Below are 27,734 nucleotides of genomic sequence, written 5' to 3' on the forward strand. Positions count from 1 at the left end.
CTTGAGATGAGCAGGTGGTCGTTAAGTTTCCATTTAGCTCTGAATTTTTGGTATCTTCTTAAGTACAATACGGTACAGGTTTTCTTTTTCTTTTTTTTCCTTTGGCTGTGTTGGGTCTTCATTGCTGTGCCCAGGCTTTCTCTAGTTGCGGCGAGTGGAGGCTACTCTTCGTTGCAGTGAGCGGGCTTCTCATCACGGTGGCTTCTCTTGTTGTGGAGCACTGGCTCTAGGCACGTGGGCTTCAGTAGTTGTGGCTCGCGGGCTCTAGATCGTGGGCTCAGTAGTTGTGGCGCGTGGGCTTAGTTGCTCCGCGGCATGTGGGATCCTCCCAGACCAGGGCTCGAACCCGTGTCCCCTGCATTGGCAGGTGGATTCTTAACCACTGCGCCACCAGGGAAGTCCAGGTACAGGTTTTCCTACATGGCCACCTTCTGATATTGGGCAGAAAGATCACCAGCACTGGATATCTACTCAGCAACAAACGTTTCCCAGCTGTTGCTGCTTCACCAAAGCTGCAGCCTCCCTGCATGGTTCAGAGATGTCCTTAACCTGGGAAGATTCTAGAACTTCCCCTCTTTTCTAGGCTTGGGTAAGGCCCCATTACCAAGAGCTACAGGACAGACACCGGGCGGCAGGTGGCCCCGAGGACAGTCATGCTGTTCTCCGGCCCAGCACTACTGCCAATTTCAGAAAATGAGCTCAAGGTTGGGTGCACGTCAGAACCGAGGAAGCCCCTGCCCTCGGCTGGACTGAGCCCCAGCCCAGACCCCCACCTGAGCAACAACGCCCCAGAATCAAGAGGAACACAGCGAGGGTTCTGAGTACACTCCCCCGCTGTCCCCGTTGCTGACACGGGGCTGCAGTTCCCAAAGCTGCAGTGGGGGTATTTCTGAACAGGAAGTAATCAGCTACATTTGCCATCAGCTACTCAGACCCACATTCCCTTGTCTATTAGCATAAATAATGGAGTATCCAGAGGGATGCCTTTATTCTAAATGGATTAAAGACAAACATTAGTACTAATCTACAGGTCACAGTTATGTCATTTCCCAGAGAAACATAAGAAAACACCACCAGAGACAGTCAACGCAACACATAACGTTTTCTAGCACATACTGACGTAGAACTGTAGACCCCGTTTCGGGAAGCTGCCTGCCCGAGGATGGCTAAGGTAGGCTCCATTTAGGTCTTCCTGAAACAGCGTGCAGCAGCCAGCCTCCTGAACGCAGAGGGGAGGGCCCATCACTTAAGACACAGGAAACGGAGCGGGGGAAACCCGAACAAGCCGTTGAGAACCAAAGGCAGAGGACAAAGAGGTGTGTCTTCAAAGCTATTGCTCTTTCACCCGAGGTACCGTGTGCCTATCCACCCTAACTGATGGAAGATGTGCTCTCAATGCCTTAGTGAACCCTCCCATCTACCCCACACCATGCCCCCCACTCCAAAACCGCCCCAAACAAGACAGTGGTGCTGGGCTCTGACTACAACTTTTAGACTAATTCAGAAACAGATACAAAATTGTCCTTTAAACGATAAGGTACCATCTCTATGTTAAGACGGAAGCCTTTCCTGTCTTCTGGAAACAACCATGTGGGGCTTCCATCCTTCAGGGCCTGGGACACATTTCACTTCTTTTCTGTATTTATTTGTCTTTGGATCCTTAGGATATGGTTCAAACATAACAAGAGCAAAACAAGATAATGGATGAATTTCACTTCTTTCTTTGTTGTAATCAAAGGCAACTATTAGGGTGCGGACTTAAAAACTGACACGTGGGTAAACCTCTGTGCACATAAATGAAATAGCTTTGTGCTCTGTTCCTGCAACAGCACAGTGCCTGGGAGACAGCAAGTGGGACGGACCAATGCGGGCTTTGGGGTCTGTCTGGCCTGCTTCGATCGCTGGCTTCACTATCCAGGACTCAAGTCTCGACTAGCGAGCGAGCAAACAGCACGGCATGCTTTTAAGCCTCGGATTCGGAATGTCCGCAAGACCAGCGACACGAGCGGAGGCTGGGTGCTTGGTGGTGGTTTGCTCCATGTTCAGTTCTCTTGCTCTCTTTCCCCTGACTTTTAACGTTCTTTCTTTTCCTTTTTTTTCATTTATTTTATTGACGTATAGTTGATTTACAACGTTGTGTTAGTTTCAGGTGTATGGCAAAGTGATTCAATTGTACATGTATATATAAATACTTTCTTTTTCATATTCTTTTCCATTACGGTTTATTATAGGATACTGAATATAATTCCCTACTCTTTTCCTTATAAAAAATCCAATGTCTTAGACTTGGCATTAGACACATGATATTTTAAAAACTTTTTTAGCTCTGTAGTTTAGAATGATTGGAACAAATACACATCTTAGAATCGAGAAGCTTTTAAATGTTAGAAGATGAGAATTTCAAGAGTTTGCTGGAAAAACGTTAAAGAAACGTTATGATGTTTTTCTGAGACAGGAACTAGAACACTGTGTTCCTTTAAAAAAAAAAAAAACAACTCTTGATTCTGGGCACTGATAAGGCTGAGACAGCAGCTAAGCGCTGCTGAAGCCCACACACCTCTCAGACATGCAGGCCTGCGGTCTAAGGCCCTGGTGTCTGTATCTGCAGGGCCTGTGCCTGCAGACAGAACCCTTTCCTGGCTCTAAATCGGTCTGACCGTGGAGTCCACGTGGTCTCACGGCGTGGTCAGCAGGGAGAGATTTTAGCCAGGACGGTGTCAGGAGGCAGGAAGACACCCGCCTAAAGACAAGAGAACAGAATCATCTTGTTTCACAGATAAATACACCCAGCGCCCGCCATCACTGGCAGGAGAGCGTGAAGCGGGCTGGAGATGGGAGAGCCCAGACCCGACGCACGTGCACACCTGACCGTCAGGGCTCGATGTCACCGACCCTTCAACCAGCCTCCCGAGAGCTCCGCTGCGATCACCCTCCACAGGTCCTGAGCAAGGATGATCTGACTAAATATTTTCTCTGTGATTCATCATTGAAAGAAAACTTTGGAAAAGCAGACGCAGAAAGAGCTCATTCAAACAATAAGAGATCAGACAAGGTTTGGTTAAAATAATCTCAAGGCATCACACACACCCTTCAACACCTGCCATTCCTTTTCTTTTCTTCTTTCCTTTTAACAAGAAGTGGAGAGGCTTCTCTGGGTGATACGATCAAGAGAGTCAACAGAAAACATTCATTCGAGTTACCTTCTTTTTTCCTATAACCTGTTTGCATTTTAGAGCAGTTTAACCTATATTTGGATAATAATTAAACAGAATAGTGTTCCATATGGACTCCTGGTGCCCTAGGGCCTTACCTATTAGATTAAGTGACTTGTCAAAGGTTAAACTGCTTGTTAGCGCAGTTGAGTTAGGAACTCAGAACGCTGGTTGCGAACACAGCTCACCAATCATCACTATCCTTGTCCCCAGAACAATCAGTGCTTCTCTTTAGGTCTCTGTAATAATTTACTGCACACTTACTGTTTATCAGGTCACTCTCACCCATCTATGGGATGGACAACAGTAATATTTCCTATTACAGACGAGGACATTAAGACTTCGAGGTTAAATAACTTGCCAAGGTCACATGGCTGGTCAATAGATGACTGGGACGCCACTGTTTTTTTGACCCAAAGTCTGGTTCATAAGAAAATTAACTTTCATAACAATTATTAGAATAGAACAACGCCAGAATAACAAATTAGAAGTAGGATCAACGACAACAAAAAACTAAGGCAAAGGGAAGAAACCTATATTCTCTGTCTTGACCAAGTAAAAAATAAAATTAAGGTCTTAATGGAGTTATTAACTTCACTGCAAGACTTAAAAAAATATGCTTCAGTAATTTCTTACAATTTATTTAATTTAAAAACATCAGAGTTGAAATGTCATAAACCCTTATGATTAAACTGCCCCCAGTTCCTTCATGTTGGGGTATTAGAACAGAACTCTAGATCGAGGAATGGAACTTTCTGGTGTATATTTAACAGACTAGTTCTTTCAAAAATATTTAGTACAAATGAACATTCACACAGTCAATTAACGAGCTTTCAGATACGGTAATGTAAAGCCAAAATAGTTTTTTTAATATGATAGCAAAACAGTTTTTAATTAGCCCTAGCACTTATGGGAAATTTTTGGCCATCAAATCAGAAAACCAACACCAATAAACAAAATCGATAAAATCCCTTCACACTCACACATAAGGTCTGGACTCCCCGCACAATCTTGCAGACACCCTCCTGCATCCTGGCTCTGCCCGCTCACTGAACTGAAACCGCTTTTCTCAAAACCCACAAGTTCCTAATTGCTGCTGGAGCCATGCGTATGGTTCAGAGCATCCGACTTGGCCCTGGGCACAGGTGACATCATAACCACCACCTCCCCGGAGCCCAGCATCCTTGGACATCTGGACACCACTCACCTGTCTGGCTACTCCTTTTCTTTCTTTTTTTTTTTTTTAAAAAAAACAGAGTCACAGATTTATTTATTTAGGCTGCATTGGGTCTTTGTTGCTGTGCACGGCTTTCTCTAGATGCGGTGAGCGGGAGCTCCTTTGTTGCGGTGCACGGGCATGGGCTTCTCCTTGCGGCGGCTTCTCTTTGTTGTGGAGCATGGCCTCTAGTTGCGTGGGCTACAGTAGTTATGGCACGCAGGCTACGGTAGTTGTGGCACACGGGCTCAGTAGTTGTGGTGCATAGGCTTAGTTGCTCCACAGCATGTGGGATCTTCCCGGGCCAGGGCTCAAACCCATGCCCACTGCATTGGCAGGCGGATTCTTAACCACTGCGCCACCAGGGAAGCCCCACTCCTTTTCTATCTTCTTTGTGGATTCCTTTCTTTACTGGCTCCCAAATGCTGACCCTCTTTTCTCACTCCACACACACCCTGGATGGTACCCCTCCCTGCATCAGCTTTGAGAGCCAATCACTTGCTGTTGACTCCCCAGTTTCCCCTCTAGCCTGGGCCACCTCCTCCTGAGACCCTCATGGTGAAGGCCAGGGGATAAGATCTCCACCTAGCTGCCCCACCTGCGCCTCCAACTTCAATGCCTGGAACAGACCCAAGCCCCCCACTCGTGTGCTTTTCTCCTATGCTCCCCCCATCACCGGGGCACCGGGTTGTCTGTCCCCCAAACATCTGGACAATTGTTCGACCTACACGTCTTCGATCTTCCAGGAGAACCGTCGTGTTTCTAGTTCAGGGCTCTGCCCACTGACTGTCTCCTCTGTCCCCAGGCAGGTCCACAACCTAGCCAGTGACATCACCAAAATGCAAACCTGACCATCCCACTCCACTTAAAACCCTTCTGCGGCTCCTGGTTGCCCCCAGGATAAAGTCTGACCTCCTTCATAGGAGGCCCTGAATGGGCAGGCTCTGTCCGACCTCTGGTAGTCTGATCCCTCGTCTAGACCCGCCTCTCGACCCTGCCCCTCAGCTCATCTCGCTACAGCCTCAGGGGCTGCTGCAAGGCCCTCCCACCACGCAGTCCGGCTGCCTGAAAGGCCCAAGTCAAAAACATGACACACGCATCATGCCCAGAACACCTCAACTTCAACGTACAAAGGTGCAGCTGATTCACCTCCGTTATCATCGAGGACCAGAGGTCTCCCCCGTGATCATGGGACAGGAATTCTGCATGTCACACCCATGAGGCACCAACTACGATCGCCAGTTCTGGATGCTTTAAAGCGATGACCAGAAGTGTTCTGAGTACAGATTCCCTGATTTTTCCATGTTTTACAGCTCTCAATTTTTATCTGACTGAAAACAAGTTTTTAGCAATTCACCTTGATTAAGCCTCTTCAAAGTGTTTAGTTTTCATAAATATGAATCTCTTTTGAGTCTCATATTTACATTTTATTGGTTTATGGAGCTGAACTAGTTCCGTGACTACAGTAATGACTACAGCTGCCAGAGCTAGCTTGGAGCCATGGCCTTCACTCCCAAGAAGGACACAACTCCACCCATGAGAGTGGCATAGAGGGCGCCGTCCCCCCAAGCGAGCCCTGGGCAGGTGCGGGCCTTGTCCACACCAAGGACACTTCCATCTGATGAGCGCATGGCTGGGTTAAGAAAGTTTCTGAGGGTGACCCAAACCTGGGTTTCTCAAGTTTCTCTCCTCTGGCTCCTACACGCCCCACATGCTGTTCCCCTGACATCTGGGGCCGTTTGCTACGAGGGCTTCAATGCTTGCACCTGGACAAACTTCTCCTCCAGCAAGAAAATACAAAGAAACTATGCGGGACTAAAAATAACTGCATGCATGTGCAGTTGGGACAAATTATGGACAAAAAGATACAAAAGACTAAAAAAACTCAACTGCCGCTTTTGAAGAGCCTGGAGCAATGGCAGGGCACTGCACATGCCCCCTGCCCTGAGCACCACCTAAGCGGTGGGCCAACTGCCTAAGCCACCCCTCCAGCGCTGGACACACCCCTACCCTCCCCCCGCATAAGGGACCACCCCCCTCCCCTCCGGGAATGAGGGAGCAAGGGCAACTGTTGCTTGTTCTCAATCCCCCCAGCTGCAGCAGGGGCCCCAGTAAAGCCCTGCCTGAATTTCTCATCTGGCCTCTAATCAATTTCTATTGATTAAGGAGGCCAAGAACCCTGGTCGGTATCACTCCCAGCCTGGAATACACCTTCTCTCAACAACACACTTCATCTAACTCCAGCTCAGCCTTCAAGTCTCAGCTGTGACGTCATTTTCTGGGGAAAGCCTGGGGACTCCCCAGACGGGATCTGCCTGCTCTGCGGTTACACTCACCTCCTTTGCTGTTGCAGTGTATTTCCGGGCCTGGACACCAGCCGGGAGGTTCCATGAGCTCAGTCTCTGGCTTCTGGGAGCAGCCAGCCTCCACAAAGTGCCTCACTTATCACAGGGCTCATACTGATATAAACGTATGTGTTACACAACAGCAGGTGTGTGTGTTCAGTGGATCAATACAAACGAGGTGTCTCCTAACCCAAGAGCATAATAAAAGCTCAGGTCAGAAAGGCTTCCGCGCACCTTGGACGCATCCTGAAATGCCACTGTTTGACTATGTCCTAATGGCACGTCCTACGTCATTTCCTAATGATATTATCAACTTCATAATGAGGTTGGATAAACTGGCCTTTACACCCAATACTAGTTCCTAAATGCAGGAAAGTAAATAAGCATATACATAGGGAGATCTCTCCATGGCTGAGAAAATACATCTCTGCACAAAACCAAACAGAGCGACTGGAAGTTGCGGGCGGGGAAGGATATCCCGAGTGATAACCTCAGTTGCCCTTTGAAACTACTGGGCTTTAAAGACAGTGGACCGTCTTGACACATGCCTTTTTCCCGTAGACAAACCAGCCTGAAAGCTGTGTGGGAACCTTCACCAGAGGAAAGCCAGGCTGGCGTGCGGGCTGCGCGGGGGCAGCGGGCGGCAGTTGCGGGAGGCGCGCGGGCAGCTCCGCCCCCCGCCCCGCGTGCAGGACCCCGTGTGCAGCCCCGCAAGCAGGACCCCAGGCCCTCCAGCGCCGCGGACGTGCGGCCGCTCCCCCCGGGGCCCCGGCGGAAGGCAGCGCCCGTGCGGGGCTCGGGAGTTTACAGGTCCACCCGAGAGAGGTCGCCGGGCTCACGATGGGCTAAGTGGGACCGGCCCGGCCCGGCCCCCCGCGGGAGCTCCCGCCCGGCCTTTCCGCGGACACGGACGGAGGAAGCAGGAACCCACTCGGGGGGGACACCTGCCATCCCTTTTCAGACCTGGACGCGTCTCTAAAACGGGCCTCAGTGTGTCCTCGGCGAAAGGGAAAAGGCAGCATGCTGGATTTCTCGTCATTAAGTTCATTAGTTTGGAAATTTCTAAGTTATCCAATTCCCCACCCTTATCTCTAAATTTATATTCTCGTGGTAGACCCTGATCCATGGCAGTGCGGTCTGTAGCACTGTTTCCTTGCTTTCTCGCTGACAGCAGAACTAGGAATTTTTAAACCTCAGAGTAGGTTTTCAAAATACCTCCTCCCCCCAGCAACACTGGCCGGTTCACACATCAGCGGCCACTTGTGTAACTTGGGTTATTCTTTTATAGAACAAGATATTATTCATATGCATCATGCCCTTAAGGACTGGATTTTTTGGTTGTTTCCTAACGAAAATACAATGTACACAGGTGGTTATGAGTTAGAGTTTTACAACGCCATGGGTGACGGCTTAAATGACGACATGATTCTGCTGCAGATCCAGCAGTTCTGGCCCAGGTCACTGGAGGGCTACACTGGTTTAACAGGATCCTCTTTCCTAGCGTGCAAAGTGACTATATTCATAAGAAATAAAGATGTGGGAAAAAAATCAAATCAAGCAATCATTTGAGTAATTTTGAATTTTTTTTTTTGAATTTTATTTTTTGGCCGTGCCACACGGCATGTGGGACCCTAGTTTCCCGACCAGGGATTGAACCCACGCCCCCTGCATTGGAAGCGCGGAGTCTTAACCACCGGACCACCAAGGAAGTCCCTTTTATTTATTTTTTTTTAATTTTATTTTTTTGGCCACTCCACACAGCATGTGTGATGAAATACTTTAAAAAGCCATAAAGAGTCCATCAAGTCAACTCACGTTTGTGTCTCCCCAGAAAGTCATTTTCTCTATTTTTTATAATAAGTTTTCATTGGACCTAATCCTGTCATTTTCTTTCCTCTGTGGTTCGGCATTATTACAAAATAATACTTTTTGGTTGCGTAAAAGCCTTATTGAAAATGTAACAAATATATTTTTTAAATGGCATACGCAAATCTACCGGTTCAGTGGCATGCTGTATTCCTTTGCTTGTGACCCATTAAGATTCCATCCAGCTAAGGAAACTGGATGTCGTTCTTTCTGGGAGACAGTTAAGACAATCACTTTGTTTACGTCACAGAAGAAAACTAATCTGAACTCGATGCATGGGATGGGTAGAAAGAGAAGCATGAGTAGACATGAAAATAAGAATTTTGAAGGGCGATCAAATCTGACTTCTGATCAGAACAGGTAGACTAGTTACGAGAGGAAAGATGGCAGGAACGGAAATAAGTATGGGAAAATCAGGCTGTGATGGAATAAGCTGCCTTGGATGTAAGAGGAAACATCATAAAAGGCAGCAAAGGTAGTTCCCTAGGAGAAAGTCAGCACTGCACAGGCACACTTGCTCAGACCCAAGGAAGAGCACAAGGGGCACAAACACTATCGCCAACAAAGCCACAGCGTTTTTATGGACTGGCACCCTCCGAGCCGTGAACTTGAGAAAAGCACTTCTGAGTACCACTGTGATTCATGGTGGAATTCTATCATTCCAACACCACACCCGTGCAGTGGGTAAGCGTGACCAAGGATTGCTCCATGTAATAAGCTCTCGTCAGCGACATATGGGCCAGGGAGGAGGTGAGACAAGAGCTCTAAACAAAGCCAGAGAGAAGTAGCTGGTTCTGGAAAAGAGCCCAGCACCGTGCTGCAAAGCTCTGAGGAGGACCTCACGTTCACCTAAAAGGAATAGGTCTTCATTTCTTAAGAAAAGTTAAACTGCCAATGGTCACATTTCTACATTTTGAGAAAATGTTAGTTGTGGGCACTTCTGGGATTTGGAGGTTTTGACAACACTTGACCAGGGTGGAGGAAACACCCTTTTCATTATTTTTAAAACCTTTTATTCTACAAAATTGCAAACAAACATGAAAGGAGAGAAATTGTATGATGAACCCAGAAGGATCAATATTTTACAATTTTTCCCAACTAGTTCCCAACAATATTGGGGATATTTTAAAGCAAATCTCCCATGCATCATTTCGTGCAACAAATATTAGTATGTACCCAAACGAACAAGGACTTAACAAGGACTTAACTACACTACCATTATCTCTATGAACAAAATTAACAATAATTCCTTTTCTGAATACTGATTCCATGTGAAAATGTCCCCCCTTGTCTCGAAATGACCTTTTCACAGCCGGCTGGTCGGTATCAGAATCCAAACAAGGTTCCCACACACGGCATTTACTAAACGTAATTCAGATCAGACCGAATCTGTCCCCCTGGGCGGCACGCACCAGGGACTGTGCCTTCAACACATGGGCTCCTGAGGCGGGGTGGCCACTCCAGCACGTTGGTGGGACGGGCACCCAGGGCTGCCCAATCATAAGGCAGCTGAGAGGCCAGCTCTCGGAAGATGAAGAAGAAGGGGTGCAAGTCTGGGGACAGAAACGCTGGAGCCGGTGTGTCAGGTCCTCACCCTCCCCTGGGCTTACCTCCCAAACCAGATCATGGACGTGGCAGCTACATTATGATCAACCTGCTGCTAATCTCCCTGGGCCCAGGGAGCCAGCGGGAGAGGCTTCTATTTCAAGGAGTCCAGGACCCCATGGAGGTGGGACGTCCACCGGGGAAAGTGGGCGTGGCTTCTGCCCTAGGCAGCAGGGCCTGCCCGGTCACTGGGACGGTGTGACCCACCTGATCTCCGGCTGCGCTTCACTTATACAGGGTCCCTGGGGGACAAAACTGATGAGGGGCTCCGTGAAGGTACGGCTTGACTCGTGTAGCGGGAAATGGCCAACTCCGGTGAGCAGAGGGTGCACCCGAGCCACCACCACAGGGAATCGAGGGACCGCACTCAACTCCCAGATCTAAGTCGGTTCCAGACTCAGGGCCTCCTCATGGAGCAGAAGCCAGGTGACCTTGGGGTCCGGGGTCCCATTACTGCAACTCTTCCTTCGAGCCCTCCTGTCACTTCCCTGGTGCCCCCGGAAACGGAAGTCCCCCCAGCAGTAAAATCTAAGCGATACTCTGGCCTCAGTGAGGGGTGAGCCTGTGTGGATTCACGGTCGGAGCAAATGGCTTTTCTGAGGAGCCACTGGGGGAGCTTGGAGAGAACAAAATGGGTTCATGGACGGCTCTGGGGCAGGGGTGTGATTGGATACGTCAGAATACACTCAAAGCACGGGAAATCATCTGTCCCACAGGAATCCCACAGCAAACGAGGCTGTTTGACAACCGTGTGACATTATGTCCCACGGGGCAAATGTCCATCTTGGTTCCTGGTCGTCTTGATGCTGACTCAGTGGGTTAAAAAAATAAAATGGCTCTGGTGGCAGGCACAGATGCCAAGCCTGGGCTAAACCACAGGGTATCCCCTCAACAGAGTTAATGATATGGTTCCCTGAAGGACCCAGACGACTACTTGTGGGGAGTTGATTACAATGGACCCTTTCCATAACAGAGGGGTGGATGGTTTGTCCTTACTGGAAGAGACACTTATTCTAGACTCGGATTTGCCTGCCTTACCTATCAGACCCCTGCTGGAATCTCCCCGGAGAGAGGGTGATGTTCACCATAGCCCAGAAACAAAGAGGGCAACACAGGGGTTTGGGATCACTTAATAATACATTGACAAAGTATTTTATTTCCATCCGGTAACTCAGCTCTGTCCAAACTGAATTTCTTCCCCCAAGAGAGAAGTACTTCCGCCAGAGCCCCAGCCCTGGCCCCGCTGACTCAGAGCGAAGGACCGGCTTTCAAGCTTCCTCGTGCTCTGGAAAATGAGCGCCCAGGGAACACATGGGTGTCTTCTGTGGTCGCCGCCACCATCATTTCCCAACTGGACCAACGCAATAACCTTCCAATTAGCCTCCTTCCTCTGCCCTCTCTCCCCAGACAGCCTTCCTCTCTGAAGCCCAGCTGGCAACGGCTTCCCGTTTCACTCGGAATAACCCCGACCGCTTCTCGAGACCTGTGACGCCCCTTCTATCCAGCTTCTCTCTAAACCTCCAGGCTGCGCCGTCCGCTCCCACCCGATTCCCGAGCTCCAGGCACCCCGGCCTTCTCGCTGAACCTCAGGCACACCAAGCTCCTGCCTGCGTCGGGCATCTGGTGCCCCTTCTGCTGGGACCTCTCGTCTCCTCCCTCAGATCTTCCAGGTCTCGGCTCCAACGTCACCTCTTAGGGACACGAGGTCGCCCTCCACCTTGTCCAGCTTCACCTTCTCCAGAACGGTCATCAGTGCCTGAGCTAATCCTACTTACCCACTTCCTGAATCTGCTTAAATGCTGGAACGTAAACGCTTTGGGATGCTTTAATCTCTGCTGTTCTCCAGGTGGTGAAAGTGGTGTCTGGCTCAGAGCTGATGCTCACACTTTTTTTTTTTTTGGTAGATTGACTGATTTTTGACTAAGAGAGGGGAATAGAGGAGACCATGGTGACTCTAAACAAGTAGAGCCAGTACCAGCTGAGAGCCTGGAGTGAAGGCTTGGAGCGCCTCAGCTGGCAAAGACCAGCACAGGCAGGGCTCGGGGCAGAGGCTCCGGAGCAAACGATGGGGTCAAGTTGGGCAGAGTCAGAAGTAGCACGTGTGCCTCACAACCAGAGGCAGAGAAGAGCAGCATCCTTTCCTGGCATCGCGTGTGTATGTACACACAATATTTATGTATTTCTATTTCCTTTCCTCCACCTCTTTCCACTATGGAAGGGTGTGTTGCCTGGACTTACTTCTGGGCATAAACACTGACGAGGCTTTGCAGTGGGGCTGGAGCACAGATGCAGGTACTCAGAGGCCCTGGACTTGGGAGACGTTTGCAGTTACTGGTGAGCCTCTGGGTTGTTTCCCTCCACGAAGGAGTGAGAGGGTTTTAATTAGACGTGGAATAGGTGCGTCATTGTTAAAACGATGTTCTTTTAAAAATGAATACCCTCGGGCTTCCCTGGTGGCGCATTGGTTGAGAATCTGCCTGCCAATGCAGGGGACACGGGTTTGAGCCCTGGTCTGGGAAGATCCCACATGCCCCGGAGCAACTAGGCCCGTGAGCCACAACTACTGAGCCTGCGCGTCTGGAGCCTGTGCTCCGCAACAAGAGAGGCCGCGACAGTGAGAGGCCTGCGCACCGCGATGAAGAGTGGCCCCCGCTTGCCACAACTAGAGAAAGCCCTCGCACAGAAACGAAGACCTAACACACCCAAATATAAATAAATAAATAAATAAAATTTAAAAAAAAACAAAAAACAACGAATACCCTCTACCTGCTTTATCTTTCTTTACGGTGTGCCACCTGCCAACGTAACAGTTCCTTGTTAATTTATCATCCCCGCACTAGAAGGTGTGTGAGGTAAAGGGCTTTGCTGTGCTCATGGCTGTCACCTGGCACATGGCAGGTCCTCAAAAGACACTGAATGAATGAATGAACAAATGGGGCATCTGTCCAGAATCTATTTCTACTTCCAACACCACTTGGATTTCCTTTGGGGGAACGACCTCCCCTCCATCATGGTCAGGGAATCCACGCACCTGCCTCTTTGTACCGAAGACAAGGGGTCCATCCCTGGAGGACCCCATCCTCCACTCTGTCCCAGTGCCCCCAGGTGGTGGACACGTCACCTGAGCTGGGGAGTTGAACCCCATCCTGGGACTTTGCCTCTTGAGCGACTTCAGAGGCAAAGACGGACAGACTGGCCTTCCTCGGCTCCTTGCATGTGGCTCCCCGACTCCCAGGAGCAACCCCGACTGCCATCTACTTCCTAGACAGGCTCCCGTCCACTTCCTAGACAGGTTCCCAGACACCCCATCAATTCTGGGAACACCTGACACCCTTCCAAGACGTTCTCTTTTGCTCCAACTAGGTAGAGTCAGTTTTTGTTGCTTCTCAACAAAAGAACACTCAACTCAAAACACAGAAGGTGCAGAAATAAGCTGTTTGTATGAGTACAGGGTTAGAAGAAAACCCATCTATATTCCTACCCACCTAACTACATTATTTTCACTTTTGCATATTCTTGGTAAACCTTTGACCACATGTGTACACGCCGTATACGGCTGCAATCATGGTATGTTATGGGTTGAATTGTGTCCCCCCCGCGCCAAAGGATGCTAAAATTCTAACCCCCAGTACCAGTGACTGTGGTCTTATCTGGAAACAGGTCTCAGTAGATGATCAAGCTGAGATGCGATCATCAAGGTGGGCCCTGATTCAACAGGACGCCGCGTGAAGACGGAGGCAGAGGTGAGGGAGATGCATCCAGATGCCGAGAAACAGGGGACCCAAGGCCGCCAGGAGCCAGGAGAGAGGCCGGCAGAAGGTCCCCCTCAGCCCTCGGGAGGAACTCACCCTGCTTCCAGCCTCTAGAACTGAGACAATTCATCCTGCTGTTTAAGGCACCTGGTCTGTGGTACTTTGTGACGGCAGCCCTAGCAAACTAATACAACATTATTTCCCTTTTTCTCACTTTAATATTACATCGGTCATTTTCCACGTTGTTACGGGCTTTCCCTAACGATGCTGTAAACTGTTTTGAAGTGGTCGCCCATATGACACTAGACTATCCCACTGAAAGTGGACATTTCCATTGTTTCAACTGTTTTTCCATCACCAGTAACGTTTTGAAGGCATCGTGTGCTTGCAGCCTTTTCTCTCCTCTTGGACAACTTTCTCAAAATGCGTCACCAGACGCTGATGACTGGGCCGGAAGAGAAGCAACTGCTGTGCAGAAAGATGACGGTGCATTTGTCTCCAAGGGTCCCCAGGGTAGTGGGTTTTGAATTTGGAATGGAATGAACGTTGCCGTATGTGAAGGGAAGGAAAGGGAATCTGGGCAGAGCGAGCGGAGAGCTGGGCAGTGAGGGAGCGCCGGAGGAGATGCAAGAGCAGCAGACCGTGGCGGGCAGGCGGCAGAGAGCCTGCAAACTCGCTTAAGGGGCTGGGACTCCATTCCAGTGATGCCGGGGAAAGCTCACAGGGAAACAGCAGTAAGGACCGAACAGGAACTCTGACCAGCGTGGGCGGAAGCCTGGCCTGAGGAGGTGGTGGGGGAGCCGGAGGGTAGGGGCCCCGGGATGGGGTTGGGGGGGCGGGGAGTGCAATCCCAGGGGCCCCACCTGCTCGGCCGAGAGGACCACAAAAGCAAGAGATGCTCGAAAACTTCCTCGGCCTCCAGCCGCTCCCCAGTTCCTCTTTCCTTTTCACCCTGTCTGACGAGAGTCCAGCCCGGATTCCTGCTGAGGCAGAAGCCAGGCGGCACCATGTGGAGGACATTCCCTCACCCTCACCGTTCATGACTCCCTGACCACCCAGCACTAGGCGCGGCCCTCCCAGGACACCCTCTGCCACCATTTCCGGGTCACAATCCATCAGCGACCTTCCCGTCACCATCTCCATCCTCTCGTCACCTTCTCCGTCCTCCATCCTCTTCAGGGGGAGGATGACTGGGGCCTCACCCCACCTGTTCCCTTTCTCTTCTCCACCCTCTGTGGTCCCCCCTCCACTCCCTCTCCCTGAAATGTAAAGATGCCGAGTGATGCCCTCGGCCTCCTTCAAGTCTCTGGAAAGAACACTCTTTAAATCCCGCCCCTTCTCGCGGCTCGGCTCCGGTCACCACCGTCACATGGAGGTCGTGCCCACTGGCCGGTGGGCGGCAGCACTGCCCAGAACCCAGGCGTCCGAGCGCCCCGTCCATCACTCACGCGCGCTGCGCGATGCTGCTTTTCAAAGGTAAGACGGTGAACCCGGCAACCGAAGGTCTGGTCGTCGGCAGGCTGCTGTGTCTCTTTACAGTCGCACAGTTCAGTGGTTAAAAACATGGGCCTGCAGTGAAAATTCTATCTGACTGCAGATTCAAGGCCCTTCTCTGCCACATCGTTGGGGGCTCCCTTACTTACACTTGGGGTTTCTGGTCTGTAAAAGGAGGATGACAGCAACCGCCAGAGGTTCACGCGATCAGAGGAACTAAGCAGCAGAGCACGCGGGGCGGCGTCTGCCCCACGGCAAGCGCCCGTCCTATTCCTGCCCCGTGCGCCTGGCCAGGCCACTGTCCAGCCAGCACGCTGGCTCGGACGTCAACGTGCTCTCTCAGGAACCTGAATCATTCCATGAATTCGGGTCAGCAGGTATTTACCGGGTAAGGACTAAGGTAGCATACGAACAACTCTATCAGATAAAAAACTCCTCCGTGCTGCTCAAACAGTACTGGTGAACCTCAAACACCCAGAAAGAGCTTTGAAAGTCAGGTTAAGACAAATCCTCCCCGGGAGCCCATTCACGGTCAGGAGTTCATTCCTCCATGGTAGGAACTCGGTCCCCAGACCTTCTCAAGGTCAGGGTCACCGTGATGGCTCAGAGCCCACAGGGCATCCTCCCTGGACAGGGGGCGATAAGCCGGCCCCTGCAGGGGCAGCTCCTGACACCCGGTGGGTCCTCCCCACCCCTGGCCCAGGGCAGGCGCAGTGGCCCGGGCGCCTCCGTTGTATGGAAGCTGCCCGGTGGAGGACTCCACCCCCATCTCCGGAGCGGAGCAGGGAGGCCCGCGACACTCACTGTTGGATGCTCTCATGAGCCGCCGGCGTCCCACGCGGTCCAGCCCGATGGGGGTGCTCTGGGAGAAGGCGCACGGCCGCAGCCGGGCCGACACCGCGCGGTAGGGCGGCACCTGGTGCGCGGGCACGGGCGGCCGGGCAGCTGGCTGCAAAGGAAAGGAGAGGCGGTGAGAAGGGGCAGGAAGTAGGGGCCCCGGGATCTCAGCATCCTCACCTCAAGCCTCTGATCACAGCCCGGGGCCCGAGCTGCGCAAGCTCAAGGACGACCTTCCTCTAGCCGGAAACCCCAGTGCCGACCCCTCAGGGCATCACGTTTTGGCCACCTGCCAGGACACACCCCCGGGGGACACTCAGGAAAGGCCAGCGTGGAGCAGGGGAAGCTGGGGGAGGAAGTGGTGCCCCACCCCCGGCCCAGCAAGCCCCAGGGAAGCAGAGGCAACGCCAGCCACCCCCACCCCCGGCCTCCGCCCTACACCCACCCGCAGGCAGGGACCAGCATTTGTGGAGCACAGTTCTCATTCACCTAAACTAACAGGGCGGTGGAGCCTCATCTACGAGGAGAGTTGGTTTTCCACAAATTTAGAATCATCCGTGTGTCCTTGTGACCTTCCATATGAATTGTCCCTACAGCTACAGTCGAGGCCAAGTTGGTCCCTGCTTTCCGGAGGTTTTCTCAGTATTTTTCTACCCAGTTCCCCAAATGAGCTTAGAGTGCACAAAATTATCTTACTCCATTTTCTTTTGGACGCTCTGAAATGAAAAAATGTCTGTAATGCTTTAGATCTCCCCTAGGCTGTGTTTCAAGTTAGAATAGATTACAGTTTGCTTTCGTTCAGAATTATTTCTTGTGTGGCACTGGTGACACACTGGTGAGCAGAGCCGCCTTCCAGAATTATTTCCTAGCATGCAGAGCATCTTAACACAACAAAAAGTCTGAGGTATTCTTCAACATAATTTGTTTTTTACCTTAAAAATTCAGTTCAGTTTAGTTCAATTAAGCAAGAGGTTTTTGGGTATTTGCTATAAATAAGCATTGTGCTGGGCTTATAGGGAGAATGTAAACATACAATCCAGCACCAATGTAGGATTGCCCTTTTAAGAGAATTTACGGGCTGTGATATCAACTGGCAAGTTTAAAACAAAATGAAACTGGCACTAGGCATGTATGGTTCTGTGAACCCTGGACCTTGGCTGGGGCATGAGTCTCACCAAATACTAGAAACTCCTTCGGAACAGGGCCTTTATTTAAATGTTTTGTAGCTTCAAAGGGCTCTCTGGGTAATTGATAAACACTTGTTGAATTACTAAAGTATACTAAGGGAATAATAGTAAGATTTTAACCTATTGTCAAAACAGTTACGAAGCTGCAACTGACGTGCAAAGAGTAAGAAAATGGTAGGAAAAAATATTTTCTCATCTCTAGAAAAAAACTGGTTTATCTTTTTCGTATCTTTACATCTTAAGGATAAGCGACACTCTCTCTCTCCAGATTCCTTCTTTCGGGAAGCTCGCTTAAATATGCAAGGCCACTTCCCCCAGACGCGTCAGAACAAACAGCAAGCCAGCCTCCCGTATTATTCAAGATCCCAGAAAGAGGATTAGTAAGAGACATCCAAATGTCAGTGGGTTAGTTCTAATTCATGCATGTTTTCAAAGTCAGGAAGAAAGGCTGTGAGCAGATGACGTCATCCTCGAGGCAGAGAGAAGAAAGGAAAGCGTTAAGTTTCCTGGTAAGTTTGCAGCCAGAGGACAGAGGCCAGGCGGCTGGAGGGCTGAGTGGCTTTGGTGGCAGCGCGCCCGGGCTTACTTGGGGCAGAATGGCCTCCCCCTCCTCCGCCTGGCTGCTCCCATAGAAGCCGACCCCGCCGATCACGGAGATGGGGCGTCTTCTCGGCGCCCCCCGGGGGCAGCCCCCAGCAGGGGTCTGGTCTGCAGGGTCGATGGGGGCCCCGCTGGGCTGGTGGTCACCGTCTTCTGTGTCCTCTTTCTGGGGGTCTACGGCGATCGCGTCTTCAGGGATGGACAGACTTAGGCTGACCGGCTGGCCGTAGTCAGAGAGTGGTCGGGGCCTTGACCTCCTCCCGGGTCCGCATCTCCTCCTGGGGACCCTCTGAGCCTCCAGCCTCTCTTCCTCTGGTGCGGAGGTCCGCCTCCAGGACCCCTCGGTCACAACCTTTTCAAACGCGAAAAAGTTAGGTGAGGGCGACTTCCAGGAGGGTAAAGAAAAGGTACGAGCCAGACGTCCCCGACCCCTCCCCAGCCCCCCAAATTGTTTGCGTACCAGAAAGATGTGACCGAGACATGGATGAGAAGAAGCAAACGTGTCTTTAATTGGAGGCTGAATTAAAACCCTAATTTCATTAGTGATGTTTGGTGACCCATGATGAGCCATGATACAAGATACTGAGAAAATCAGCACCACGGTGAGTTAATAAAAATGACTTTTAACTACAGCGGGTGTCTCCCCAAATATACGTAACAACAGGCAGGGTAACGCAGGCCTGTAGGAGAAATGGCCCTAAGGCTGCACTTGGCAATCTGAGGCCCCTTCTCTCAGCTACATTCACAGAAGGTGCTTCGAGAGGTTCAAGCCTGGGCTGCTCAGCACGGTACTCACACCTGGGGACTTAGTCTGCTGGCGCGAGCACTGAACCCGGGGCTCCAAGGACGAGATCAGCTGACTACCTGGCTGTGTGCGCTGGGACTGGTCACCACTAACCCTTTCAGCATCTCAGACTCCAGACTAGACAATCCCACAGCTGGAGAGTCTGCAGCCCTGAAGTCGGCAAGACGTCCTAAGTTTTCAAGTAACTTTTTCAGAGGCAAAAGGCAACGCACTAGGAGAAAGACCACGAGGTGTGGAAATGGGCAGACTTCTGTGTAATTCCGGCTGGGCTCCCAGCTGGCGCTGTAGGCCCAGGCAAGGTGCTTCAGGTCTGCAGGCCTGCTTCAGCCCCTGTCCCCTCCTGGGACCTGGGAGGATGAGCTGCGACCACGGTGAGTCAGAGGGCCACCTGCATCGGCCCTGGTGGATCGCTGCTCTTAAAACACTGCGCCAGGGAACAACCGTCCCAGGCCTCAGCCCACCCGGACACAAGCTCTCCCCCAGCGGGTCCTCCAAGTCTGGGCTCAGGGGAGCCCGCTGCGGGCTCTGTGGGAGGGAGGGGGGCAGGAGAGCGTGCAGGCGCAGTCCCGCGAGCCCCGTACCCTCCGCTCTTCCGTCTCGAGACATCCTGTAACAACCAAGTGAAAATAGAACAGAGCCCAGCCCGGGGAGGGCTGTGCTAACCAGGCAAGTCATGTGACTGCAGGGCAGGCAGAGCGGGCCACCCTGGCCGAGCGCCCAGCGGGGCGGATGTCCCCCTGCAGCCCTGCCCTGAGCAGTGGCCCAGGGACTCTGGGCTCTCGCCAGTCAGTGGCAACTGAGACCAGAAATGCAGGTCCCATATTTCCAAGCTGAGACCCGGGGAAGCGAGGTGACTTGCCCAGGGCCACGCAGCCAGCTAGCGGCAACAGAGACACCACGTATGGGCCTTGTAACCTCTGTCCCCACTAAGCCACGACACTTCCCATATACCAAGTCACCTCTGCTCGAGAGACAGAGGGCTCTAGCGAACACCACTGCCTCCTTGCTACCTGCGGATTCGATTCTTACAGCTTGGACCACTTTAATTCAAGTCACCAGGGACAGAGTCCAGAATACACCACTGTAGCATAAACACCATTGTGAGTGGAAGGCTCTTAAGAACAGGGTTTTCTTCTGCGTGAAAGCAGAACTCAGTGGTCATAAGTCCCCTCCCTTGGGACGGGATTCTCCTTCTTCCAGCCAGGGAAGGTTGGCTCTTGTCACTGAGAGGAGAAGCCCTCACCGAAACAGACGCAGGCACAAAACTACCCTGTCTCCCAGCTGCTCACCTACAGGCCCCTAGTCTTTCCCAAAAGTCACTCGCTTTCCCGTGAGAGCCTTTCTCCACCCGCTTTCCCCTATTAAGATGCTCTGTCAGCTCCCAGGGCTAACCACTTCCTGGAACCACGGTTTCCTGTGAACTCCCACTTACTCACCTGAATAAAAATCTGTCTTCTGTCAGTTTAATTCACACACCTCCAGAAAAGAATGTATAAGAGGGTGTGTTAAAACATTTTCCTCTGACACCGTGGGAAAATATGAGAGCAGTCATGGAAGAGTTAATATTGTTTTTTGCAGCACATACATATAACAAGCAGGCTGCTATGGGTGGCTTAAGTCAATTACTACATCAAACGGCACAGACAGCTTAAGCACACAGAGAATAAACCCATTTATATCATCACCCAGTGATAAAAAGGTTGCGGAACAACATGCTAGAAAAACAGTACAACAAAATTGCAGGCAATAAATTGGTCACAAACCTATGTGCAGTTGTTGTTTTTGGTGGTGGTGGTGGGGTTTTGTGGGGGTTTTTTTTGCACATATGCAACCTCCAGCCTGCTTTCCTCATTGATGCCAAAAAAAAAAAAAAAAAGAGAGAGAGAGAGAGAAGGAGACATGGGTTTAGGAAAACCAGCAGTTGTCTTAGTTGCTCAGGTAACAAATCCTTCTGAGAGCAAACAGGCTCCAGGAAGTGATGGGGGCGGGTAACGGAAGGCGTGCAGAGGTCAGGAAATCAGACACTGACTGCGTAAAGCCTCGTGCCCACAGGGCAGCACGAGGAGAACCAACCGTGATTCTCGTGTGACACATCAGTACTGTACAGCCCCACCCGAGACCTGAAAGGAGAAAGCATGCCTTCCGAGTGGTACCAGATGCCCCAGGAGGTGCAGGAATTAGTTAAAAGAATCATAATATATAAAACTGAAACCAGAGGGATGGGGGAAAATCCCTCAGATTTAAGCTCACATTCAAACAGTGAGGCTTTGCCAGAAGACAGGTACATTCAAATAAAACAAATGTGAACTTTCCTGCAAATTCTAAAACTGAACCTTCTTTTAGCAAACATTATGTGCTTCTGAAATACACCCTTGGTTCGTCCCGGGGAACACAGCTTGAGTGCGACTCTTCCCGGAAATGCAAACACCCAGCAAAGGACGCTCCACACCCAATGAGCCAGGACCTACCCCAGACTCTGCTACAGGCAGTGGTCCCAGATGCTGTGAAGGGACAGCAGGTGACCACATCCACGCCCTCCGAGAGTTTTTTCCTGCTTTAAACACACTCTCATTGGGTGTAAGTGGCTGGGCCGGAGCTCTGCTGGCCCAGGTTCTCCTCACAGCCCACCAGCCCAGCGCAGACCCACCCGGGACCAATTCACACCCAAGTCACCAACGTCTGTGAACAGACCTGTCCGTGGCCTCGTTAATTCTTGCTTCCCAGCATAGTTTTAAAATACTTTCCCTAGTTGGGGGGCGGTTTGCATTTTTTTCTTCTATGCAAGATTCCCTCCTTTACGTTACAAAAGTAAAAGGCAAAATAGATCTCATTACCTCTGCTTAGACACTTCAAAACATATTTTGAAACCACAGTGAAAGTGAATCATCAACCTGAGGGAAAAGCACTGATCCCACACATGTCCCTTCAGAACCCCATCTAACGTTGAGTCTCCAGGACCGACAGCAAGAGCTGGGGTTGAACTGTGTCCCCTGAAGATCTACTGGGAGTCCTCACCCCCATATCTGTGAATGTGACCATAGTGGCAGGTACGGAGTCTGCAGGTGCAGTGGAGTTAAGATGAGGTCATACTAGTAGATGAGCCCTAATCCAATGGCTGGCGTCCCTGGAAGAGGAGGGAAACGTGGACACAGAGACAAGACGAAGAAAGATGTGCGGCCCGAGGCAGAGATGAGAGCCACGCACCCGTGATCCGAGGAGCCTGCAGGGAACCCCGAGGCTGGAAGAGGCAGGGGGTCCACCTCTTGGGCTTCCAGGGGTGGGGCCCCGCCTGCCCAGCCATGACTGCAGACATCTGGCCTCCGCAGCAACGAGGACACATGTCAGCTGTCTTAGCCCCCGTGGTAATTTGTTACAGTAGCTCCAGGGAAGCAGCACAGCAAGGTAACTCAGAAGAAAATATTACAGGCAAAAAGCATATTCTGACCATGTGAAGGTTAAAAAATAAAATCAACTAAAGCAAGGAGACCTTCCTCTGGATGAGCCAGAGGTACCGTGAAGATGCACATGAGTACCATGAGCAGAGCCAGGTTTCCACAGGTGGTCAGAGTCCTGGGTTCCGCAGGGGACCCAGCACAGGCACCGGGCTGGAGGCGGAAGGAGAAGCCTCTTGACAATGCACGTGGCAGAGACCGTGGAACAAGGTTACGTAACGACAGCTGTGACTCTGGAACACCTGTGACCTGCTGGAACCACACCAGGCGCGTCACCGTATGTAATCTTCACAACCACCCTGCGAGGTGGGGGCCACATTTTACTGACCAGGACACTAGGGCTACGATAAACAAAATTACTTGCTCACGTTACTAGAGCCAGAAAGGGGAGGGGCCCGTTTTATACCCCAGTCTGTCTGATTCCAAAATTTCTGCCTTTTCTGCTCGGCCACCTGCATCCAAGGCGTGTACCATTACAGAAGGAAAACAGAGCTCTGTAGGTTTTCCAGCCCTTGGCTGTCGAGTGTTTGGAGGGAGCGGAGAGGAGACGGCAGCTATGAGAGGCTCTGACAACTGTGCCTGGGGAACCCACAGACCACTTCTCAAAATCTCATTTTAAATGCATAAGATAAAAAGTGTATTCCATCAACAGACAGAGGGATAAAGAAGATGTGATACACACACACACACACACACACACACACACACACACACAGGAATACTATTCAGCCATAAAAAAGAATGAAATTCTGCCATTTGCAGCAACATGGATGGACCTAGAGATTGTCATACTAAGTGAAGTAAGTCAGACAGAGAAAGACAGATACTGTATGATATCAGTTCTATGTGGAATCTCAAAAATAAAACAAAACTAGTGACTAGAACAAAAAAGAAACAGACCCACAGAAAGAACAAACTAGTGGTTACCAGTGGGGGGGAGGGGCAAGATAGGGGGTGGGGATTAAGAGACATAAACTACCATATATACAATAAATAAGCTGCAAGGATATATTGTACAGCACAGGGAATACAGCCAATATTATATAATAAGTATAAGTGGAATATAACCTTTGAAAATCGTGAGTCACTATGTTATATACCTGAAATGTATGTACTATTGTACCTCAACTATACCTCAATGAAAAAAATATACACATCAAACATTTACAGAAAAAAAGACAAGATAGTATTATAAATGAAGCTGATTATTTTGAAACGCAATTTTCAAAATATTAACAGAATCTTGATACAGTAGTATAGGTAATATGAGTTAAGAGGACTGGAGATAGGTCTAAAAGCTGTCACACTTTGAAGTACTGTACTGAGGAGAACGAGAAATTTTAAGAATATCAGCAAAAACTGTTGTGATGTGAGATGTGAGAAAGATCTGTGATTTCCATGGTGATTATATCACAGGTGTTGCTAAAATTGCTCTGGTTTGATGCCTACATTCATAATAGAAGGAAATGCTATCTTTTAGTGTGAAAATAATAAAATCCCCACTTCCTGATTTCCACTGACGTAGTCCTTGGATGAACATAAGTTAAAACCTCCTAGTTTAAAATGCTGAAGAGGGTGTGGAGAAAAGGGAACCCTGCTACACTGCTGGTGGGAATGTAAGTTAGTGAAGCCACTATGGAGAACAGTGTGGAGGTTCCTCAGACAACTAAAAATAGATTTCTCATATATGATCCAGCAATCCCACTCCTGGGTATGCATCCAGACAACTATAATTCAAAAAGACACCTGCGCCCCTATGTTCATAGCAGCACTATTCACAACAGCCAAGACACGGAAGCAACCTATGTCCATCACAAATGAATGGATAAAGATGTGGGGGCTTCCCTGGTGGCGCAGTGGTTGAGAGTCAGCCTGCCGATGCAGGGGACGCGGGTTCGTGCCCCGGTCCGGGAAGATCCCACGTGCCGCGGAGCGGCTGGGCCCGTGAGCCATGGCCGCTGAGCCTGCGCGTCCGGAGCCTGTGCTCCGCAACGGGAGAGGCCACAGCAGTGAGAGGCCCGCGTACCGCAAAAAAAAAAAAAAAGCAAATATTAACGCGCATGCGGACACTTAATTTACTACTGATTGTCCAGTTCTCCGAGCATAAAAAAACCCTTAAAAGTAACTATGAAAAATCTGGGCTCTGGAAGTGCCCCCTCCCCTGCCTTTGTAATAAATCATTCACAGGAATTCCATTTCTGGGCTTAACTAAAACCCCCCCATCCTACATCTCAGAATCAACAGCAGCACAGTGCTAGTTTGACAGCCAGGTAGAGAAATGATAGAATTGTAGGTTGTTGCTTTACGTGTGGACTCATGACAAGTGAAGAGACAGTTTAAAACCATCATATTATGAAATAAATGCACATAATGACTCCACATTAAAATGTATTTTATCTGAAACACATGATGAAGTATAGAGAGGTATACTCAAACTTTGCTTTCAATTAATAAAAAGCATGATTTTATAAAAATGAACTTGCTTTCCTCTTTAGAAATTGTTTAATGGTTGAGGACAACTGAATATTCCAAATTCAAGAACCATGTTTTAGAGCTGAATGTCAGAAGCCCACTGTTTTTCTAAACCTTTTTTTTTTTAACATCTTTATTGGAGTATAATTGCTTTACACTGTTGTGTTAGTTGCTGCTTTATAACAAAGTAAATCAGCTATACGTATACATACATCCCCATATCTCCTCCCTCTTGCGTCTCCCTCCCACCCTCCCTATCCCACCCCTCTAGGTGGTCACAAAGCACCGAGCTGATCTCCCTGTGCTATGTGGCTGCTTCCCACTAGCTATCTATTTTACATTTGGTAGTGTATATATGTCCATGCCACTCTCTCACTTCGTCCCAGCTTACCCTTCCCCCTCCCCGTGTCCTCAATTCCATTCTCTACATCTTCATCTTTATTCCTGTCCTGCCCCTAGGTTCTTCAGAACTTTTTTTTTTTTTTTAGATTCCATATATATGTGTTAGCATACGGTATATGTTTTTCTCTTTCTGACTGACTTCATTCTGTATGATAGTCTCTAGGCCCATCCACTTCACTACAAATAACTCAATTTCATTTATTTTTATGGCTGAGTAATATTCCATTGTATATACATGCCACATCTTTTTTTTCAAACTTCTACTCTTTTTATACAGCAGGTTCTTATTAGTTATCCATTTTATATATATTAATGTATACGTGATAATCCAGTATACCAATTCATCACACCACCACCCGCCACTTTCCCGCCTTGGGGTCCATACGTTTGTTCTCTACATCTGTGTCTCTATTTCTGCCCTGCAAACTGGTTCATCTGTACCATTTTTCTAGGTTGCACAAATATGCGTTAACATACAGTATTTGTTTTTCTCTTTCTGACTTACTTCACTCTGTATGACAGTCTCTAGATCCATCCACGTGTCTACAAATGACCCAATTCCGTTCCTTTTTATGGCTGAGTAATATTCCATTGTATATTTGTACCACATCTTCTTTATCCATTCCTCTGTCGATGGGCATTTAGGTTGCTTCCATGACCTGGCTATTGTAAATAGTGCTGCAGTGAACATTGGGATGCATGTGTCTTTTTGAATTATGGTTTTCTCAGCATATGTGCCCAGTAGTGGGATTGCTGGGTCATATGATAATTCTATTTTTACTTACTTAAGGAACCTCCATACTGTTCTACATAGTGGCTGTATCAATTTGCATTCCCACCAACAGTGCAAGAGGGTTCCCTTTTCGCCACACCCTCTCCAGCATTTGTTGTTTATAGATTTTCTGATGATGCCCATTCCAACTGGTGTGAGGTGATACCTCATTGTAGTTTTGATTTGCATTTCTCTAATAATTAGTGATGTTGAGCAGCTTTTCATATGCTTCTTGACCATCTGTATGTCTTCTTTGGAGAAATGTCTGTTTAGGTCTTCTGCCCAGTTTTTGACTGGGTTGTTTGTTTTTTTAATATTGAGCTGCATGAGCTGCTTCTATATTTTGGAGATGAATCCTTTGTCCCTTGATTCGTTTGCAAATATTTTCTCACATTCTGAGGGTTGTCTTTTCGTCTTATTTGTAGTTTCCTTTGCTTTGCAAAAAACTTTTAAGTTTAATTAAGTCCCATTTGTTTATTTTTGTTTTTATTTCCATTCCTCTAGGAGGTGGATCAAAAAAGAACTTGCTGTGATTTATGTCAAAGAGTGTTCTTCCTATGTTTTCCTCTAAGAGTTTTATAGGGTCTGCTCTTACATTTAGGTCTCTAATCCATTTGGAGTTTATTTTTGTGTATGGTGTTAGGGAGTGTTCTAATTTCATTCCTTTACATGTAGCTGTCCAGTTTTCCCAGCACCACTTATTGAATAGACTGTCTTTTCTCCATTGTATATCTTTGCCTCCTTTATCAAAGATAAGGTGACAATATGTGCATGGGTTTATCTCTGGACTTTCTATCCTGTTCCATTGATCTATATTTGTTTTTGTGCCAGTACCATATTGTCTTGATTACTGTAGCTTTGTAGTATAGTCTGAAGTCAGGGAGTCTCATTCCTCCAGCTCCATTTTTTTCCCTTAAGATTGCTTTGGCTATTAGGAATCTTTCATGTCTCCATACAAATTTTAAGATTTTTTTGTTCTAGTTCTGTAAAAAATGCCATTGTTAATATGATAGGGATTGCACTGAACCTGTAGATCGCTTTGGGTAGTATAGTCATTTTCACAATGTTGATTCTTCCAATCCAAGAACATGGTATATCTCTCCATTTGTCGGTATCATCTTTAATTTCTTTCATCAGTGTCTCTTACTTTTCTGCATACAGGTCTTTTGTCTACCTAGGTAGGTTTATTCCTAGGTATTTTATTCTTTTTGTTGCAATGGTAAATGGGAGTGTTTCCTTAATTTCTCTTTCAGATTTTTCATTAGTGTATAGGAATGCAAGAGATTTCTGTGCATTAATTTTGTATCCTGCAACTTTACCAGATTCATTGATTAGCTCTAGTAGTTTTCTGGTGGCATCTTCAGGATTCTCTATGTATAGTATCATGTCATCTGCAAACAGTGACAGTTTTACTTCTTCTTTTCCAATTTGTATTCCTTTTGTTTCTTTTTCTTCTCTGATTGCCATGGCTAGGACTTCCAGAACTATGTTGAATAACAGTGGTGAGAGTGGACATCCTTGTCTTGTCCCTGATCTTAGAGGAAATGCTTTCAGTTTTTCACCATTGAGAATGATGTTTGCTGTGGGTTTGTCGCATATGGCCTTTATTATGTTGAGGTAGGTTCCCTCTATGCCCACTTTCTGGAGAGTTTTTATCATAAATGGGTGTTGAATTTTGCAAAAGCTTTTTCTGCATCTATTGAGATGATCATATGGT

The 27,734-nt window shown here is 48.9% G+C and overlaps 1 protein-coding gene across 5 annotated transcripts in view; it reads right to left on the reverse strand.

Moving 5' to 3' along the window:
- SPATA13 (spermatogenesis associated 13) overlaps positions 1-27,734 on the reverse strand; it is a 217,370-nt gene that overhangs the window by 31,250 nt on the left and 158,386 nt on the right. For all 5 annotated transcript variants that reach the window (XM_082859454.1, XM_082859451.1, XM_082859453.1 and 2 more), the window contains 2 exons: positions 18,101-18,466; positions 16,295-16,439 (listed from right to left, as the gene is read on the reverse strand). In XM_082859454.1, coding sequence (XP_082715580.1) covers positions 16,295-16,439; positions 18,101-18,466 — 511 coding nt within the window. The remainder of the gene's footprint in view (positions 1-16,294; positions 16,440-18,100; positions 18,467-27,734) is intronic.

This window comes from Leucopleurus acutus, assembly GCF_964270905.1.
Source record: "Leucopleurus acutus genome assembly, chromosome: 18".
Classification (NCBI taxonomy): domain Eukaryota; kingdom Metazoa; phylum Chordata; class Mammalia; order Artiodactyla; family Delphinidae; genus Leucopleurus; species Leucopleurus acutus.